General features: G+C 41.6%; 1 protein-coding gene across 2 annotated transcripts; it reads left to right on the top strand.

Annotated features, from left to right (window-relative positions):
- The first annotated feature begins 2,754 nt into the window (after positions 1 to 2,754).
- On the top strand, positions 2,755 to 16,679 carry onecut1 (one cut homeobox 1). 2 transcript variants are annotated; one of them, XM_020700032.3, is made up of 2 exons: positions 2,755 to 8,327; positions 11,481 to 16,679. In XM_020700032.3, exons 1-2 carry the CDS (start codon positions 7,265 to 7,267, stop codon positions 11,765 to 11,767), a joined length of 1,350 nt encoding a protein of 449 aa, XP_020555691.1. In that variant the 5' UTR covers positions 2,755 to 7,264; the 3' UTR covers positions 11,768 to 16,679. The 2 variants fall into 2 exon arrangements, with proteins under 2 accessions (XP_020555691.1, XP_020555688.1); XM_020700029.3 differs by having other exon boundaries at positions 4,792 to 8,342.
- Positions 16,680 to 18,624: the final 1,945 nt, after the last annotated feature.

Genomic DNA, 18,624 nt, shown 5'->3' with positions numbered 1-18,624 from the left:
AAAGACCATTATGGCTACATCAAAGCTGGATAACAATGACTAATGAACAATAGATATCACGAGAAGCTGTGCCGAATCAGTACTCGCATGTGCGGGTGTTGGTGTGAGAGCAGTAATAGCTCAATTCATTCACATATCTATTCATTGAATCAGTGCATCAACAGCGTGCGTCTCCCTGAAAGCAAAAACGTAGCTTTCATCCCTGAGCAAGTGCATTAAATCTTATCTTGGATTAAACTGTGGTTCCAAACATGTAATAAACCTTCAACTGCAGCAGGAGGCTTCAGCACTAAACACTGTACTTGTTGACACACTGACCACCATGGGTCCTCTTCCTGTTGAGGCTTTCAGCTCACATGTGTGTTCAGGTATTCTCAAGGCTTTGCCATCATCGCAGAGAAGAGTGAAGAAGGTGGAAGTGGCGTCAGTAATCCCATAATGGCAGGTACATGATGACACAGGGAACCCGTGTAATCCTCTTTTAGATGCAGCTATCATTGCCCATATCCCTTCCACTTTCCCTACTAATCCTAGAACCCCACCCCTCTTCACCCCCCACACACGCCAACACAGCTCAGACAAACAAAGCAAAACACACCTTTGTGGGTTTAATCGAATCGTTTTCATAGTTACTTTGCACAAACTTAAAATAAGGAACAATATGGCAACAGATCCTGAACCTGCACACAGGTCCAGGTGGATGAGGTCACTCAACTCTCCAACTTTCTAAAACCTCACCTGAGCAGAAAAAAAAAAAGCTGAACAGCTTCATGAACCATGAGAAAAAATCTGGGAAAATGTCTTGAGAAAACTAGCAAAATAACTAAGATAAGTATACTTTACATCCTCTCAAAAATATTAAGTTTCAAATCTGCATTAACATTAAATCAGCTTTTTACAGATCTTTTTTAAGACAAAAGTTTTTAAGTTTTTCTTGAACTTAATCCACAGTCATGTTGTTTAAGATAAATTCTAGAAGTTATTTTCAACAAATAGTAAAGGTTCAGGTTTCACTTTACGTAAATATTTAGTTATAAAAATGTATATTTAGTGTTAAAAATTGGAAAAGTTAGCTACGGTAATACAAAACGTACATAATTCATTTTTAATCCCTTTTCTCACACAAAATGCATTTCTTACACTTTGGTCAACATAAATTTTTGAATTGAGGTTTAAATATTGACTTAGGGGAACAAAATTTTAACTGCAAGGTTTAAACAGTAAAGAATATAACTTAATTTAACTTAATCTTTACAGAAAACTGTATGTCTTCAAATTCCATTTCTATGGATTACCTAATTGGAAAATAAAAACCTTTTTTTGCATCAATGTCAAACAAACGTCTAAATACTTTATCTTCTGTTTCTGTTGTAGAGGGCTGGAGCGAGCCTCTGTCCTGACCACAAAACCCCTGGGTCAAGGGTTCGCTCACCCTTCACCCTTGACCCCCCACCCTCAGCTGGTCAAACTCTAACCCTGGGACAGATGGATAACGGACTCTTTGCTTTATCTCCTTCTGACCACTCGCTCTCCCCTGCCCTTTCTGTAGCCTCTCATTTCACCTCTTTCTGCCCTTTTTTCTCTTTACCTTCATCTTTCCTCTCGTGTTCTAATTACCTAAGCCAACAGAACCCCCCCCCCCCCCCCCCCCCATGCCCTCACCTGCACTTCACTTTCCATTTCTCTGACACTTTCCACCTCCCCACTTGTGTTGCCTCTTCCTGGCGGAGCTTCCAAACGCAGGTGTTCCTATCCTGCCCTGCGTTTATCAGCACATCTGCTCTGCCCTCTTAACCAGATTTGGTTTGATCACTGTATATGAGAAAACGGGAAAAAGGATGGAGCAATACAGGAAAATGTGACAGCCGAGTGACAGCTAGAAAGTACTCATAAAACAGTGTTCACTTCTCATTTTCAACACCTTTTTTAAATGTGATTGCAGTTGTGCTGCAGGAATTTAATCTGCTGCATTGCTGAAATAACCTGCAGGAATCCAACCTTGATCAAGGTTGTGATTAAAAGTGCATTACAGTCAAGGAGAACTACTAAATTACTTGAGGATTGAATATCAAATATTGTAACTAAATTCTTCAGTTTGACTTGTGTCTATTCTTGTGTGTTTTATCCATAAAATGTGCTTTTGACTCTCATTCTTTTACACAAAGGTTCCATCTGCATTTTATTTTCATGAATAGATTTATATATTTTACCCTCTGAAAAAGATCCGAATTTGCATCTCAATTTAATTCCAAAGTCTCTCTGCTTTCTCCTTGCGTGCTAATATTTGAGACCATTATAAACATTTATGCAGGAAAGGAGCTTCTCGTGCCAAAGGGGCTGACGTGCAGGCAGATCGAACCTTTCGATTGATACTGAAACAATTTGCATACTGATTCTCTTTCAGTGCGCAGAGATCCATAACAACCTCGGTCAGCTATTCAAATGCGCCTGCATGGAGAAAGTACGGAGAGAAGCGCGGCTCCGGAGCAGGAAAAGAGGGACTTTTTGCTGGATGGATCATTTGGAGAATCAGAAGTGCGCTGCAGCTATTAAGGATCTTTTCCAACGGCAGGATCAGGGACGTTGGCAGCCCCGAAGAAAAGCTGGATGCCGGTGGTGCAGCCGTGGAAGGAGGAGGAGGAGGAGTATGAAGAAGAGGAGGATACAGAGCGCAGAATGGGGGAAAACACACAACAAACGCGCACAAAAACGCATAATGCATCGCCTCGTTTTTAAGCGTCTCGTGACATGGAATTTTTTTTTTTTAAAAAGTCCATGCAAATTGGCGTGGAAGCGTTGTGCTTCTTTGCGCCGCTGAATGGGAGTGAGCTTGGAGGATGATGAAGGTGCGTGACAGAATAGAACGCTGCGGTAAACGCCAGAGACTACACGGTGTGAGCTTGTCTCTGTGTTTGCGTGTGGCGCAGAATGAAAGTTTGAATGCACACTCTTCAACACGGGCACCCTGTTGAGAAGAAACGTGGAAAAAAGTGGGTGCTACCCTGATCTGTTATAATGACGCACTATATCTGCACACAAACTTGCAGCAGCTGCCGCTGCGTCACGTATCCGTAGACCTGCTGCATTTAACAAACGAGTGGCCAAGACGGAGGAGTTTTCGCCTGTAAAACGTATAAATACCAAAAGACTTAATTAAACAATAGAAAAGTCATTTAGACATTTGATTAGAAAATGTCTGAAGTTTTGCGCTCGAGCTTTTCTTAGAAATAGTGCAGAGAGGATGCCTTTTAACTTTTGTATGTATTTGTCGAATCACATTTCATGCGAAATAACGCTGCACTTATTGTGATTGTGTCACTAAAATGTTCTCAGGTCTAAGAGTGGAAAGTTGCCTTCCTGCTAAGCTTCATTAGAAGTCTAACATAGTTATGCATAAAAATATGCGCTCTGATGAAAACAAACCAGGAAAAAATAAAATAAAATAAAATTGTTGTCTTCCCAACCAGGAAAAGCTCTACTGTCTTAATGATGAAGGAAAGAGTGAAAACTGTCTTTGGTTTGATGTGATTGTAATCCATTTAGCTTCAAAAGAGTCAAACTATTATTAATGAAATTTAAATATGCCTTATGCCAGACTAATAAAGCGTGTGTTTAACCCTTTTCTTAATATTTACCAGCTAAGCCTATTATTGATGTCCAGGCAGCCCCTCAGCCCGCTGAAGAGGCTGCTGACTATCGTTGACACGGTTTTGTTGTCATAATTGGGGTCTCTTTAAAGTTACAGAGAGTAATTGGGCGGCATATGGACACCTTAATGTAAAGTGATGCTTTATTAATCTCACATGAGTGCGCGAATCAGAGCAAGTGACGCGGAATAACACCACAGAAGAGGCAGTTAGTTGATTTACCCCTGAGCAAGGCAGCAGGTGCTGCTCGGCCATGATGGCATTTTAAAAGTTAAACAAAAGGCAAATTCCTTAATTGAAGACAGAAAATATAAAGAAAATGATGGTTTAAAATATTTTGACCAATTTACTTTAAAGATCTGTAAGTTTGTCCTAAATGTATGGCCTTTAAGGGGAAAAATATTTTACTCTATTTCCAAATTTTGTTTTCAACTTTTTCCAAACAATTCATTTAAAATGGCTTAAAAATAAATAAACAGCTACCTTCTAAAAATAAATTATTTTTTGTATTTATTTGATGCCTTCTAAATGAATTTTATATAATATTGTCTAAATATTGTTGATTAATGCAGGGCAATTAAATTACACAGAAAATACCACACGCCAGGTTCAAATACAGGCAATCTTTTTAGGATGGTTTATTTTAACAAATTGTAGGTCTTTGCCTGAGTCCCTGCAGGAATTATAATTTTATTCAATATTGATTGGAGCGGTGTGGTGTGTTTTCAAGGCCTTTACTTCAAATATGCCGTAAAGGGCAGCCCCAGACGATGCAATTCTTGATGTTTTTAAGAGATAGAGAATCTAACTTTTCTTTAGATATTTTCCAGGTTTAACATTTCTGTGTTTCCTGGTGACATTTCTATTTATTTTGTTTTTTGTATTTTCGGAAAGAAAATTGATCCTAACAGAAAGGAGCAGCAGGTTTGCAGAAATGCTTTTTTTAAAGCTTCGACCAGTAAATGAAATTATGGGTCAAAACGATGAAACGTGAGGAAGGGGATTTGTTTCCAAAAGGCTAATTCAGTTTAGGCATGCATGCGCCTTTACGCATTACGGGTTCACTCCCCATAAATGAAGGCCAAACTCAAGCTGGCTCATTTGTAAAGCATCACTTTTGCCAGATGCCATTTGGTTAAAGGCTCTTTCCGAAATAGGACGTAATTGTCATTTTAAACATCTATAATGCTTGTCATTTTTGCAGAGCTGCTGAAATATCGATCCACTGTCCTTTCTGAGAGGCATTACGTTGTTTCTGCTCGGATGTGATGCGGGCTTTAGGACAATGAAACCATGTATTAACTGTCAAACTATCTTACCAAGCCTATTATAATATTAATAATAATTTAAAAATTAAAAACACTCAGCGCGTAATTTTACGGATATGTTGGCACCTGTTGGTTTCTGCGTCAGTTTTCAATATTTGAAGAAACATATATCTTCTCTAGGTTTAAAAATAAAGGAAACGCTGTTCCTTATAAGATTCCGTGCAAAGCAAATGCCACAGACGCGTAAAAGCGGGCTAAGGAAGCACAATGGCCACAGAAAGCCGAACACGCAGCTGAGGTCGAGCAGACGTGGCAGAAGTATCGATCTCTATGAGAACGTGTAGATGTGGTTTGCTGCCAAGAGGCCAAACTTCCGCCTGCATTGTGCTCCATTCTCTGCGGTTGTAGAACAAAAATTAAAATGAAGCTTTAAATATATATAACTATTTATGTGGTTTTTAATTGAAAGTCATTTTTTAATATATTTTTAGTAATTTTTTCTTGATAATAAATTAAAGTATCAACAGATCCAAGATCGACCTAATGCGCATCCTAATTAAATCCGCGGTGTTTCTCTTCTATCTGCCTTTAAACCCCGCAAGTCCCCGCGCTGCACGCTTGGACAGCCACACTCTTCAGAGTTGGTCCCCCTTTGTCTCGACACACGTCACACACACGCCATTGACATTGACTTCACATCAGAGACAGTTTAACTTCTTCTCTTTCTTTTCTCTTCTTTTATTTAGCTCGTTCAACCGAGCGCCCACTCTATTGTGGGAGGGCCCTGACAGATGTGGGGCCCCTAGCAGTCCCAAAAACAGGGAAAAGTCTGAAAGGTTAATCTGTCCCCCCGCAGATGTTGGCTTTGGGAGTCTTGAAGCGTCACCTTTGACATGTCCCTCATTCGGCGGGGGGTCCAGAAGGACATTGGCCGCTGCAAGCTGTCACCTCTTGCCGACTGAGGACGCCCTGCATGCGCTGCCGCTCTGCTGGGCTAAACGGCGCCTGACACGGCATCATTGGACGGGCTCTTATCGGGGCAGAAAAGTTTTGACAAAAGGACTAGTCAGTTTATGCATCAACAAAGGTTCTTACCTCTGGATTTTGCAGAAAATCTGCGCGTAATTGGTAAATTCAAACATTTTTGGAACATGCACAAGTTTTCTCTCAACACAACAAAAGATCAGGTTGCATTTTTACACTTGAACGTCATTCTTAAATTGTTAAGACACACGTAAACACACACTCCCATGCTGGGCTTGGTTCGTTAAGCCTAACGTTTGAACAATGGACACATCTGCTCATCTTTTTCTATCAAAAGACAAGGTACTGCGGCCCTTCTTGGTGTGGTTAAACCGCCACATATTTGGCATTTGGGTGGGGGTGGGGAGGTGCAGCTGAAGTGCGCCGATAATGAAAGAATAGTCCGTGTGATGCGCATGAACACACATACACATGCACACACTGCAAATTGACTGACAGCCCTTAAACCGCTAATTAACTCGTCAGATGATTTGTGCGCAAGCGTCGCTTTTCTGCTGTCATGAGAGGAACTACAATTGGAGGTTTCGGATTTTTTTAATCCAAAACAGAAAAGATGGGGGGAAAAACTCCAAATGCACCCGGAAGTTGTCTTTATTTGCAGTTAATGATTTACGGAAGCCTATAGATGTCAAGCTCTAATGAATCGGATATTTTCTAAACAGCAGTTATGAGCTGAATATTGGCCTCTGTATCCAGTTACCACAGCTCAATACCGTGAGACCAATACTTATTGGAAACTTAACTAAATGCCATAAAGCGGCTAAATATGGATTTGAAGTGAGCTTTAAGCAAATAGTTTGATTCCTCCTCCCTAATCAGGTACCTGACGTCAACGCGGTGGCTCCGTGTGTGCGCGTGGGAGAGACAGAAAAAGAGAGAGCGCGCATGGGAGGAGGTGTGTGTCCACTGTGCGCATGTGTAGACGGTGTGATCTGTGCTGCGGTGGAGCAGGGACTGGACACAACTAGAGAGATGGCGCGGCACCCGACCGGAGCGCAAGGACAGCTGGTTGGCGGTGGGGGGGCTTAAATGATAGAGGAGACGATTTTTTTTTAAATTATTTTTTACTTTTTAAGAAACTTATTTGGAAATTAAAAGGAAACGGATTTGAAAAGGATTTTAGCTTTGGGAAACAGCGCAGAGACGTTTTACGCAAAGACAACAGCGAAAGGAGACTATTGAAACGAAGTGGTGGAGGGGGGACGGCAACAAAAGAGAATTTTACTCCCCTGGATGTGAGACTTCTGGGCATCAGTTTACTGCAGCAGGTCAGATAGATGATTTGTCCACAGCGCTGCCCGGATCATGAACGCACAGCTGTCGATGGAGAATATGGGAGACCTGCATGGAGTGAGCCATGAGACCGTGACCGGTCACGGAGAGCTGCTTAGTGGCCACAGTCCGCATTCCCGTCCGAGCCCCCGGGGTCTGAGCCATCGCGCTATGGGCATGGCGACCCTACTGGACAGCGGAGACTATCACCCCAGTCACCACGGACACCTGCATCCTGCCATCAGCATGTGTGAAGCCCCCCCTGGCATGAGCGCCAGCACCACTTATACGACCCTAACTCCGTTGCAACCCTTGCCCCCCATCTCCACCGTGTCCGACAAATTTCCTCCTCATCACCACCACCACCACCACCATCCACACCATCCTCACCCTCATTCTCACCAGAGGATCCCCGGAAATGTCAGCGGCAGCTTCACGCTGATGCGGGAGGACCGGAGTCTGGCGCCCATGAACAGTCTGTATCCTGCGTACCACCACAAGGATCCCTGCATGGGCCAGAGCCTCTCCCCGCTCTCTGGATCCGGGCTGGCCAGCATACACACGTCCCAGGCCGGCATTCCTCCTTATGCCCATCCGGGAGCCGCCATGCCCGGAGAGAAGATGCTCACACCCAGCGGGTTTGAGGCTCACCACCCAGCCATGCTCGGCAGACACGCAGAGCAACACATGAGCTCCTCCGCGGGCATGGTGCAAATCAACGGCCTCCACCACCACACCCACGCCCACCTTGGCGCACAGGGACACGGTCAGGGACTGGGGAACAGCCGGGAGCAGGCTTCCGGGCCCGGCCGGCAAGGGGGCAGCGGTGGAGGAGGAGGTCTTTCTGGTGGACAGATGGAGGAGGTGAATACCAAAGAAGTGGCGCAGAGGATCACCACGGAGCTGAAGCGCTACAGCATCCCTCAGGCCATCTTTGCCCAACGCGTTCTTTGCCGATCCCAAGGGACATTGTCCGACCTGCTACGAAACCCAAAGCCTTGGTCAAAGCTCAAGTCCGGCAGAGAGACCTTCCGGCGCATGTGGAAGTGGCTGCAAGAGCCTGAGTTCCAACGGATGAGTGCGCTCAGGCTCGCAGGTGAGCGAAGCCTCGGTAAAGCCCCTCTTTTTTTGCTTTTGTCTTTGAATGTGTTGCAAAGAACAGTTTTATAATATGGCGCTAGCTGAGTGTGGAAGATCATTGAACTCCATTATAATCTTAATTCACATTCTCATGATCAGGAAAAAAGTCCAACAAAATCCTCGTAGATATGGTCCTGTCAGGGGGAAGTGGTGCGTCAATTTAGCTTTTTGTAAAAAGGAGGAGGGGAAAGAGCACCATTAAAGGCCACACTGGGAGGTTCAGGGATATCTTGTCTTTTAAGTCGCTTTGAAGATGATTGCAGTCTCTAATAATCCTAGCATGAAATCTAGAATCATGAAAGCATGAAATCCTTCATTGCGCCGCTATGGGCGCGAAATGAGTGTCCTGACCTGCCCTCTCTTTAATTCAACGCTGATTTGGGACGTTTGTGAAATAGGTGCATGTCCTTTTACCTCAAAATATCGACCTCTGGGCTGAGTGTGTAAACCGATCCCCCCCCCCCCCCCCCTGCCCTCCACACTCCAGAAATCGTTAGGATTGTGTTTATTTTGGTGTAGATGCAAATGAACAGCCTACTTCTTGGTGTAAACACATCAAAGTGGGCGCACGTGCAGTTTGGTGACCACTTCAGAGTCAGGTGAAGTTTGGTGTCACGTTATTTTAGCAGGTGAAGCTTGTGTTTCAGTTTTACTTTGAAAACTTGTCTTTTTTGTGTGTTTTTGTTTTAGAATTGAATGTTTGTCCCGCAGACATGACATGAGATGGCTGGAGCTTCTCCATGAATTGGTGCACCTCTGTTATGTTTTCTCCCTTAGATGAGGAGTCAAAAAAAACGCGTGGCATCACGTGCCTTTTAATTTTAATCATAAATGCAAACCCGGTTTCGATAAATTGGCTAAACATGTTTTTGGGTTAAAATTTTGTAAGTGAAGCTGGATGATGGAAAGTGCGGTATTGGTTTGCTTACTTACGTACGTGTGTCTGTGTGTGTGTTCGGTGTGTGTGCGCGCGCACACGAACACGTGTGCACGTAATTGTAATCGCAATTGATTGTTTTTCAGTTTTGCCATCTGGTGTTGCTGATGTGTGTGTGCTGCTTGAAAATATAGTGTTAGTGATTTACTACAAAAAGAAGTGTGAAGCAGATTTTCCCTTTACTCTGCAGGTTTAGGGAGGTTTGTATGTATTTAAAATAGATTTAAAACAGGAAAACGCCATAATCTTCTTTGCAAAAGTGGAATGTTAAATCCAAAGTTTCAGCTACTTTATTTATTCATTTTATTTTATTTTTTTTTAGTTTAGTTATCTTATAAGAAACATAATTTACGCAAAAAAACTAAGAAATGTAGGCTTTTCTACAGATCAGTGTAGACTAGAATTATTTTTTAAATTAATTTAATTAATATGAATCAATTTAAAATCTTATAGAGAAAATGTGTCACAAAGTGTATTGATTCGCTTTAAGGTGAACCCGATTTTATGTTGAAGCGGATTTGATATGCTTATTGATCTAAGTCCCGGCATTTTTTTTTTCACGTTTACCTGATTGGAATAGAATGCAGCATAAATTTTTTTTATATTTTATCAAGAATTCCTTTGTTGTCATTTTCGGCATTCTTTTCTTTTGATTTTTGTTGATGTTTTCAATATATTTTTGGCTCGTTGTAATTTTGCATATTTATGTTTTTAAAGGACGTTTGGTTAAAAAAAATTAATAACCAGTGGAAGTGCAGTTTTACTGGACAACAATTTGCGGCATTTTTAGCACAAAGGATCTTTGTTGACTTTCGGACGCGCACGCACGCACGTCAGGAGGTCCAGTGTGCAATCTGTGTGTGGAGTTATCTGTGTGTTAGTAATGATTAGCCGGGAGCAGCAGCGGTGTGTTTGTGTCTGTGAGGCTGATAACGAGGCCGCTGTCGTGTCGCCTCGGTCCTGGGAAAGTGGGCCTCTCTCCGCCCGGACCCGCGGGCTCGGGGTCCGATTCCTGCTGCTGTCTGCGTGTCCTTCACTCCCGCTGATTTATAGCAGTTCTTAACAGGAGGAGCCCCGGCTCTCTGTTAATTTTTAGCAGCGGTGGAGACGCCGGGCGGCTGCCGCTAACAATAACACCTCAATTAATGGGCCGCGCCATGTACTTTAGAGATTTTCTTTCAAGTATTTGAAAGAAAAAACGAAAAAAATAAATAAGTGTCCTTTAATATTATTTTTGGTGAAAACATGTTGTAAAATGTGCCCCTCGTCTTATCTAATATACTTGGATTTAGTTCCCTCCTTTTTTTAAAGTTTATCAGAGATTCCGGTTGGAGGGCGTTTTAGTGGTCAGGTGATGCTGTTGTTGCTCTTATTCCTTAAGTTCTGGCGGTGCGCGTCTGCCCCCTGCTGGTTCGGCTTCGTGACTGTTAGAAAAAGCGTCCAAGCAAAGAACACTATCCAAAGTTGCACCAAAAAACACTTCCTTCTCTTATTGACAACATTTTAGTTTATTGGTTTCAGCACCATGGATAGCAAATCTTGTTTTTGCTGTTGGTCTTCAGGACCAGATGAGGGTCACTAAGAAATAGTTACTCAAACCTCTGTGCCCGTTCCAAGCCCGGTTTGAGAAGGTTGCGTCAGGAAGGGCATCCGGCGTAAAACATTGCCAAATTTACCATGCGACTTGTTCGCTGTGGCGACCCCTGATGGGAGAAGCCGAAAGTGGAAGAAGAAACCTGGTTAAGGACAATGAAATGCTTACCACTTAAGGCTTTTAAATACGTCTGTATATATTTTTAAGAAAGTCTTCAGAGACACAAAAACCAATGCATGAGGATTTCTTGGTAGTTGGAGTCAATTTCAATCGACCGTCTTTGCCAGGAGGCTCCGGCAGCCCTGTGACCCCGAAAGGGACAAAGCAGGTTTAGAAGAGGAGTGAATGAATGAATTATTTGCCACATCAGAAATATGTGCATGCAAAAAATTTAATGTGAAAACTTGATAAAGTTACAAGAATTAAAGAAATTTCTAACTTTAAGTGGTTAACATAACATTTTCCCTTTCATTTTTTGTTCCCTGCATAAGTGTGTCTTAGGTAAACCTTAATATATTGAGAAAGTTCACATTAATGGTTCAATTTTTTTAATATCCTTTCGTCCCTTCTCTCCACAGCATGCAAGCGTAAGGAGCAGGACCACGGCAGGAGCGAGCGGGGAAATGTGACCAAGAAACCCCGGCTTGTGTTCACAGACGTCCAGCGGCGGACACTTCACGCCATCTTTAAAGAGAACAAGCGTCCATCCAAAGAGCTGCAGCTCACCATCGCCCAGCAGCTGGGCCTCGAGCTGGCTACAGTCAGCAACTTCTTTATGAACGCGCGTCGCCGGAGCCTGGATAAGTGGGTGGACGATGGCTCTCTCTCAGCCAACTCTGGGCCCAACGCCTGCACCAAAGCCTAATTTGACCAACTCATGTACTAACTCAACCTCGGTGGAAAAGCTTTAAAACTTAAGAGAAACAAAGACATCTTTAAAAAAAAACAAAAAACTTTGACGTTTTGCCCTTAAACCTGTACTATATTGATATTTATAGAATCCAAAGATGAAAAAAGACAAACCAAAGACTTCTTGTTTGACCTGCTTTAAAATGTTTGTTTCTGCAAAACATTTATGTGTAACATACCACAAAAGACTATACTTTTACTCCCCCTGACTCACACACAGATGGGCACTGGTCTCTAGCTTTATTACACCCTCAACTACCCCCTCTGCATCAATCTATCATTGCCATCCTTATCTTTAATCTGATTGGTTGGTTTTAATGATGGGTCCCCAAATGGAGGTCTAATCAGCCTATAGGCAGTCTGATCTGCAGCTGTCCACAGCTTTGAAAAACAAGGAAGAATGGAGTTCCAGCAGGGTCAACCAATCAATTTCAAAGGGAAACGAAACCTGCTGGGGCTCGAGGATTGTTCTACAATCTTTGTTTGGATTGGTCAGAAGGACTTTCTGACTGTATGCCTGTTTATGTGTCTCTGTTTGTCTGCGCAGCTGTTTGTCTGTCTGCAAAGCATCCCAGACAGGAGGAGAAATGACCATTTAGTAGACTGCTAACCCAAAATCAAGAAAAAAAGGACTGTTCCCAACCCTAACCCACTCTGTAGTGCTTTCCTCTAACATGCTGAAGCATGGAGCCATTTCTTTAAGGACAAACCACAATTTTCTACCCCTCAAAGCTGCTTAGATGTTTAACTTCTAGCAAATCTGCCATGAAGTAATTTACCAAAGATTTTATCTTACAGTTCTTTTTTTTACTTGTGATTTTTTTGGTGATCCACTTCAAAGATCAGAATGATGTGTGTGGTCTTACCAGCTTTATGCTACTTGCCTTAAGTATGCCTTTATTTGAATCACAGAGAATATGAATCCACCTTTACCTTCTCAGTCAGTTTCTCATAAATGCTCATTGTGAAGACAAATAGATACAGTTTCATAAAAACCTGCAAATCTTTTGTGTCCAGGCTCCCAGCAGGCAAACAGACAAATCCGTCCAGTTTGTTGTCTTCTCTACAGCAGTTTTGGCTCAGTGTGTGATCTTGACACTGTGTTAGGGAGGCTGGCAGCCCCTCCTGATTTTTGTTTTTCTTTTTTTTTTTGCACAAAGTGTGTCACCACTCTGATATAAGGACTGAGCGTCACCTCATCCTCCCTGTGCGCTGCATAGGGATTTGATTTTATCTCCTCATCAAAGATGTAGTGCAGAGGAGATGATATCAATGATCAAACCACTTTCAAGCGCTTACATAGCAATGTCACCTGACTACAAAAGCACCCCACACACACACACTTGCTCACCTCCCAAGCTTGCTGCCAATTTCCCGACCCCCTCTCTGTGTGTGCCATGCATTTCAGCAGAAGGAAGAGAGCACTACACAGGGCAGCGCTGCATCAGTGGGCCGCTGGTGCCGCCATCCTCCTCTTTGATAAGGGTTAGCAGCTCTACTCTCATCACAGAGAGCTCCAAAGAAGGGGGTCAGAGGAAGCTGCTTCTTCATCTCCAAGAGAAAAACCAAAAAGTGGACAAGAAACAAAAAAAAATGTGTTGAGACCTGCTGATGTTTTATAGTGTGAACCAAAGATGCTACCTCACTCAAGTTCCATGTGATTTATATCACTTTGATGATACCAAAGAGAACCAAAGATTTTTTCCCATTGCACGGCCTCTGTGAGTGGTTATGAAAAGACAGTGTGATGTATGTGCCCCCCCCCCCCTTTCTTCTGCCTCCTCTCTTTCCTCCTTAAATCCTTTCTTCTCCTTCTCTGTCCTCTCCAGCCAACAATCAAACCGTGCACCCCTGCTATGCATGCTCCTGCTTCTTCTGCGCTGATTACAGCTCCATAGATAGTCGTGCTGATGTAGCTTTAGGCAGAAGTGTTGATCCAGCTATAGATGCTCACAAGCAGCAGTGCAGGTGCCTGCAGGAAACACTGTTAAATCCTGGTATCAGAGATGCAGTAATCCGCTGTGTGGACAAAAAGAGCCAGTTCAAATCTGACAAGCCAAAAAAAAAAACCCAACAACATTGTAAACTTAAGGATTTAGTGTATTTCTATGTCACAGATTTCTTGATTTGACGTCCATTCAGCCCGGCCTCTGTGTGTTTGGTCATCAGAAGATCCATTTAACAGGTCAGACATTTCCATGCCACAACAAGCTGACAGCCTTGACACAGCCATGGGCAAAGTTGTTGACTCAACTATAGGCAGACATGTTCCTGAAAGTAGACGTGTTGCAATCTTTCTAAAACTCCCAGGACGAGTGCCTTGCTTGAACCAAAGTGTTAAACCACTGCTGACCTCTCACCTTTGACTCTGTGAATACCTCAGCCTGTAGAAGGGCCTCAACTGAAGAAACAAGGAGTAATTGTGTTTCTTTTTTTTTCTTTTTCTAAAAAGAAATGAACAAATCACACCACAATGCTTACAACTGGTGAAACCATGCAATGAAAAGGTACCAAAGGATTTTTTTTGTCCACTTCTACAGATGAAACCAAAGGTCTTTGTTTCCCCGTCCTTTTGCCCTCTTTCTCCCTCTTTCCCCATACCTCTTTCTCATGTCCTCGCTGTGTGTGGGAAGGTCCAGCACTCTGGCCGTGCATGTCTTTACCACTGTCTCTGAATACCTCATAGTAATAATTCCCTTGAGTTCTGCATGCAGGTGTCTGTCTGCAAGAAAGGCAGGACTCTAGTTATGTGATAACTTTTTTTTTAAATCTAAAAAGCTGTCTGTTTACCTACTTTCAATTTGCTAACTGCTTTTTTTGGCAAAAGTGTTCTTTTTTATGAATGAAGAATAGGTTTGTAAATGTAAAAGGAGGAAAAAGCTTATCCTTCGTCAGACTATTGCTTTTACAGGGTAAAACCAACTGCTGTGATGTGTTCATGTTTTCTCTTTTTTCTTGTGCGTTGTGATTTTAATTTAACTGCATTTTTTTATTTGTTAACCACGTTTTTAATTTATGCATTTGTAGAAACTCTGGATTTGTACATATTAGGTTTTTGGGGAGGAAAAAAAAAGACACAAAAAGTATTTTTTTTTTTTTGTTACATCCCTATTGTCATGCTTACAAAGATTCTTCTTCGACTAAATCTTAGTCAGCATTTCAATGTGTGTTTTGAACACTGCCACAAACCCAGACAGTCTATTTGCCATTTGCCAACAAAGTTAAAGATGAGTTTTTTGTTGGGCAGGTGGCGAAAAAGCAGCGTGTATGTGTGTTTTTTCTAAATTCTTTTGACTTTTAAACACAGTTATATTATGGGTATTACTGCACATTCAAAGATTTTTAAAACAAACCAACAAATTGGAAAAAAAGTCTAATGTTAAAAAGCACTGGAATTTGTGAGGTAGATTTGTTTTTATTTGCCATTCGCACGGGTATATAATGTAGAAGGCGTAGAGCTATGTAGGTAAGCTTACTCTACCATGTGGGGAATCTCCTGTTTATGTACAATCCAAAGCATTTAAAAATGAAAAAAAATAGCTCACTTTGCTGCCTCATACACAGAGTGAGTTGGAGTGAAGGCTGGGCAGCCGGTCTGCCGGGGGCCGTGCCACGGAGCTGAGTCTGTTTTTATTACCGTGGTACTGCTGCCTCACTCCATCTAGTGTCTGTTATTTTGGTGCGTACTCGTGTAATGACTACAAGCAAAGTCTAATAAATCTGCAAAACTCCCTACCAAGGAATCTGCGTGTCTGAGTGTGCATGGGCTTTCTGCTTTTGGATGTGACTGTGCAGAAGTCCTGAGGAGTTGCGAGATGTTTCATTTTCTTTAATTTTTCCGTTTGCGTGCATTTCTGCACTGCATTTTTGCAGACTGTCTTTTTTTTACTGAAAATATCAGGCTGTTTTCTGATGTGTGCGAATGTCTGTGACTTTCCAGTGCAAATTAGAGCAGTGGATCTCTGACTACACCAGAGACAGCTGTGTTTCTTATGTCATGCTCAAACAGCACAGAGTCTCCACAGACTGAAAGATGACAGATAGAATCAGAGTGTTGTGCACTCATTATGTCAGATGTTGGAGAATGTGGATGTTCCTTAGCAACATACAGGTACTTATTTTTATGTGTCAAGGCCTGTATTGATAAAGACACCGTTTGATGCAATGTGGACCTATTTATTTCTATATTTTGTATTGTTTTGATTTATGTTATTGTCCTAGAAGGAGTTCCCATATGATGGGTAGCTTGGCTACAAGTCTCATAACAATATACTGAAGCGCCTAAGACAATCATCTGGATCTCTCACGCTGGAGAACTAGTTTCTCACCCACAGAGGGGTGTCCTTCAGCTATTCACAAACAAAGATGCTTGAAGGGTTTTTGATAATCAGGCATATTTGTTGTCATACATTTACATTTACAAAATGGTTATTAGGGTTTTAAAAAGTTAATTTTGCTCTTGCATTTAGAAGTGAAATCCCATAACAACCTTGTTCTTTTTTTTATCTCCGCTCACAGTGGTTTATTTTTCTTAGTTTTCAGCCTTTGAATGTGTGAACGTGTGAGCCTGTCTGTGTGCATGAGTATCAGAGAAGCAATGCTGTTGTTGTTTTTACACTCAGATGTACAACTCCTTGTCTCATGACTTGATTTGTTATTGCTGTTCGCCCACGCTTTACTACTGCTTTCTCAGTGCCGTGCAATATCATCTGTTGTGATTGCTAAGCAAATGATTAAAAAAAAGAAGAAAAGAAAAGAAAATTGAGAAGCAAGTAACGATGTCATCCAGCTTTTTTCAACGTTTCAATGTTTCAACATTTCTGTAGTCACAAAAGGTAGAAAAATAAAATGTTGGTATTTCCAGCCTATGAGGTTTGGTTCTTTCTTTGTTCTTTATGTTGGGTTTTCTTGTAAAGACAGTAAAGCTGAATCAAAAGAACCTTTCTTTAGGGAAAAATAGCAGCTAAACTGATTACATAGTCATGAAAGGGCCAAATAGACAAACATTAAAACACTTCTTTTTTAAAACTTTTTTGTTCAACAGCTGCACAAACTTTGAGGTCACATAAATTCCACAGCTGTTCCAAATGCATCTATCCCATCTGATAGTGCTGTGTCATGAAAGAGGGGCTCTACCTTTACCCTTTAAAGCGCAATGAAAGCTTACACCAACCTATTAAATATGAATAGCATTAATGTCTCTGAAACCAAAAATTCATCAGCATAAAATATTCAGTGTTCCTGGGAATGGTATCTCAGGTGTTATTGCCAGCGGGGCGAAAATCTTAGATTAAGCATTTTGGCATCAGCATTTCAGGCAAAATGCTAACTTTAGATACTTTTATCTCATGTAAAAATTATACCTAACACAAGCCAAGTAGAAAACTCAGCAAAGTAAAGTACGAAATGTGGGCTTTTCTTCTTTATAACTCTACAAATCCCCTTTTAAAAACAGTGTCCATTGTGTATTATGCAAAAAAAAGAGGTATATGTTGCTTTTTAAACTCGAAACATCTCATTTTCCAGACACCTACACAAAAAATCAATAGATTTAGTGTTGGCATGCTACATATTTAACTTTTTCTTGCTGCATTGTTTTTGTTCTGCCACTAGATGATGCTGTGACACCTCATTGATAAAAACCGTTGTGTAGGGTTTTGGCGTCATTCTTTATAACCCTTGTGCTATCCTAGGCACTTTACCATTGGGAGTTGGGTCATCTAGACCCACTAGACAGTGCACTGAACCTTTTTTCTTCAATGATTTGTGATCTTCACTGGTGTCCATGGATTACATGAAATCTTTCCACCTTTCTCCACCTTTGTCATGGTAGGGAGAACACGTCAATGTAAGGGTGGGGTCATCTAAGATAGCACAAGGGATAAACAGAACCAAAACAACTGATGTTGAAAACTCCTTACACCTGTGACTCAGACCATCAACTATTCATTTTCTTGCTGCAGTAATTTCTGATCCATGAGCTTATTTTAAAGTCCAACTGCTTGCATTCAAATAAGTTTTTTTTTTTATTTCAAGTGCTATTATCCCCAGTTTTCAAAAGGTTATTGCTCTTAACCCTTGTGCTATACTATGGGGTCTAGATGACCATTGACGTGTTCTCCCTACCATGACGGAGAGGATTTTTTGGAAACCAGTGAAGATCACAAATCATTGAAGAAAAAAGGTTCAGAGCACTGTCTAGTGGGTCTAGATGACCCAACTCCCAATGTTAAAGTGCCTAGGATAGCACAAGGGTTAAAGCAGAAAAGTAAAGCACTTTTTTTTCCTTTTTAACAACAAAAGACAGATTTTGTGTTTTACCAGTAAACTTATTAAATTGGGCTCAAAGTAAACACTGAGGGTTTTTTTTTTTTTTATAAAATACAAAAAATGCTTTTCTTTCCTTAACCCAGTGGTGCAAATATGCTTTTTGAGTTTTCAGACAGATCTACGCCTGAAGGACAACTGAATCTTTATGATTTGCATGTTTGAATCTGGTTAGCAGCATGGACAGAGGACAAAACTAACTCTGACTCAGCCAGATCAATATTTAGTTTTGTTTTTACACATTTTAAACTTTGTGCTTCTGTCAAATAACAAAACAACCGGTAGGTGTTTGCTCTGTTTTCAACTTTATGACCCACATTCATTTGGGTTGCCAGTGTCACGTTAATTTATAGTTCAACAGACTTGAAATGGTACAAAAGTTACTTTTTGATTTGTCCTCACCTCGCCTCACAACTCAGCACACAGTTCCTTTTTGAACGTGTCAAGCAAAGTCTAACGTCCTGATGATGGCCTAGTTTTTTATCA

This window comes from Oryzias latipes, chromosome 3, assembly GCF_053564925.1.
Source record: "Oryzias latipes strain Hd-rR chromosome 3, Olatipes_Hd-rR_3.1".
NCBI lineage: Eukaryota > Metazoa > Chordata > Actinopteri > Beloniformes > Adrianichthyidae > Oryzias > Oryzias latipes.
Note: the sequence above shows the minus strand (reverse complement) of the source record. Positions and strands in the feature narration are given on the sequence as shown.